Here is a 1566-nt window from a genome sequence, read left to right as displayed (position 1 = left end):
TGCTGAATAGCATACCGCTAATTCCAGGAAGGCTCGCAAGACAACAAAGTTCTAATTTCTGATCGAGCCATAATAACATTGCGGTTGGATGAATGCCGGTGCTTCCGTGAGGCACACGAAATACAACTAAGCTCGGCACTTGTACTCAGGGTTACAGAATAGCGCAAACAACACCAACGGGGGGTATGCCCACCATTTCAATGGCACGATCAACATCGATGCAGTGTGGGAAACAGATAATCACCTGCCGCTGTACTCCTTGAGCTGGTGCACTAGTTCGCCCACCATTTCGAAGTTGACGACGGGCAGGTTCCTGGGAGGGAATCACAAATTAAGCAGAGGATACGAAATCAATACCCAGGACGATGGGGCTAAGGAAAGCGGAGGGCTTGGTGCAGTGGTACGGCACGGACAGAAGGCTGGTGATGTCATTGAGCATCATGTCGGCCTCGTGGAGGAACATGTTGATGACCTCGGGGACGAAGCCCTCGTCCTGCGGCGGCTGAAGCTCTTGGTAGTACTCGTCTAGAATTCCCTGGATTCATCCATCAATACGGCGATCCGGGGGACAGAGCGAACACGGACGAATTCTGGCCCAAAATTGAGTTGAGGGGAAGGACGACTCACCATGGCGTACATGTAGCTGACGCGCGTGTTAAGCTGGCTCCTTAGCTCGGCGGCCGACATGGCAAAGGGAGGACAGAGCGAACACAGAGATGGAATTCGATGCCGCTGGCGGAGTGGACGAGGATAGAGGAGTGCAGGCAGGTCACGGAGGCTCTCTCACACGGAGCCTTTTGGCAGGGAGTGCTCGTTAAACTCTACTGGGCTGGCCGCCATCAATGAAGAGCTTGAAGAGGAATGCAGGCAGGTCACGGTGGCTCTCTCAAGGAGCCTTTTGGCAGTGAGTGCTCTATTGGCTGGCCGTCATCAATGAAGAGCTTCAAGTTGAATATGGCGTATGTGCGAGCATGCATGCAACTAGTACATTTTGGTGAATTGATGGATGGATGCCGGACCAGCCAAGAAGGCAAGAAGATGTCTTTGGCCACTCGTTCGGCCCTTAGCCAAGGCCCCACAGGTCACTGACGGAAGGAAGGCATGAAAGGGTCACTTTTCCAATTGCATAGCCCATCACTAAATAGTGCACATATGTTTATTGCTAATGAATATTTTTGGCATATTATATTGTTGAAACAGAAACTCTTGCCCTAGCTCACCGCACCTCCCTCTCTGGTCACCTGACTCTCTCCTGGCTCGTACCGAAGAAGAACAAAGGAAGAAGGAGGGCACACGGTGGAATTTTTTCCGGCCTGAACGCCCGCCGCCCGAACGGCTTTTCTCCTCAAGCAACAAATTTGAGCCACACCTATAACACACGTGAGGGGTGAGGGTTTATACGTGCGCGCACCAACGCTCCATGACGCGCACCAGACACCACCCCACTCACCCTCTCGCCACGCCCCGTGCTCCGCGGTTCACGCGCCTGCTGTGCACACATGCACACGGATGCGACCGGGTCCAGCACCCAGCGCGATCACACACCTACATATCTCGCCAACTACC

General features: G+C 53.6%; 1 protein-coding gene across 1 annotated transcript; it reads right to left on the bottom strand.

Annotated features, from left to right (window-relative positions):
* Positions 1-244: 244 nt before the first annotated feature.
* On the bottom strand, positions 245-796 carry LOC119345427 (histidine-containing phosphotransfer protein 2-like; the record flags this gene model as incomplete). The annotated part of the gene is made up of 3 exons (XM_037615509.1): positions 628-796; positions 414-535; positions 245-313 (listed from the first exon to the last, which is right to left on the bottom strand). Coding segments are annotated over exons 1-3 (251 nt in total), but the record flags the coding sequence as incomplete, so codon positions are not given.
* Positions 797-1566: the final 770 nt, after the last annotated feature.

The sequence above is a fragment of the Triticum dicoccoides genome, unplaced genomic scaffold, assembly GCF_002162155.2.
Source record: "Triticum dicoccoides isolate Atlit2015 ecotype Zavitan unplaced genomic scaffold, WEW_v2.0 scaffold237427, whole genome shotgun sequence".
Classification (NCBI taxonomy): Eukaryota; Viridiplantae; Streptophyta; class Magnoliopsida; order Poales; family Poaceae; genus Triticum; species Triticum dicoccoides.
Note: the sequence above shows the minus strand (reverse complement) of the source record. Positions and strands in the feature narration are given on the sequence as shown.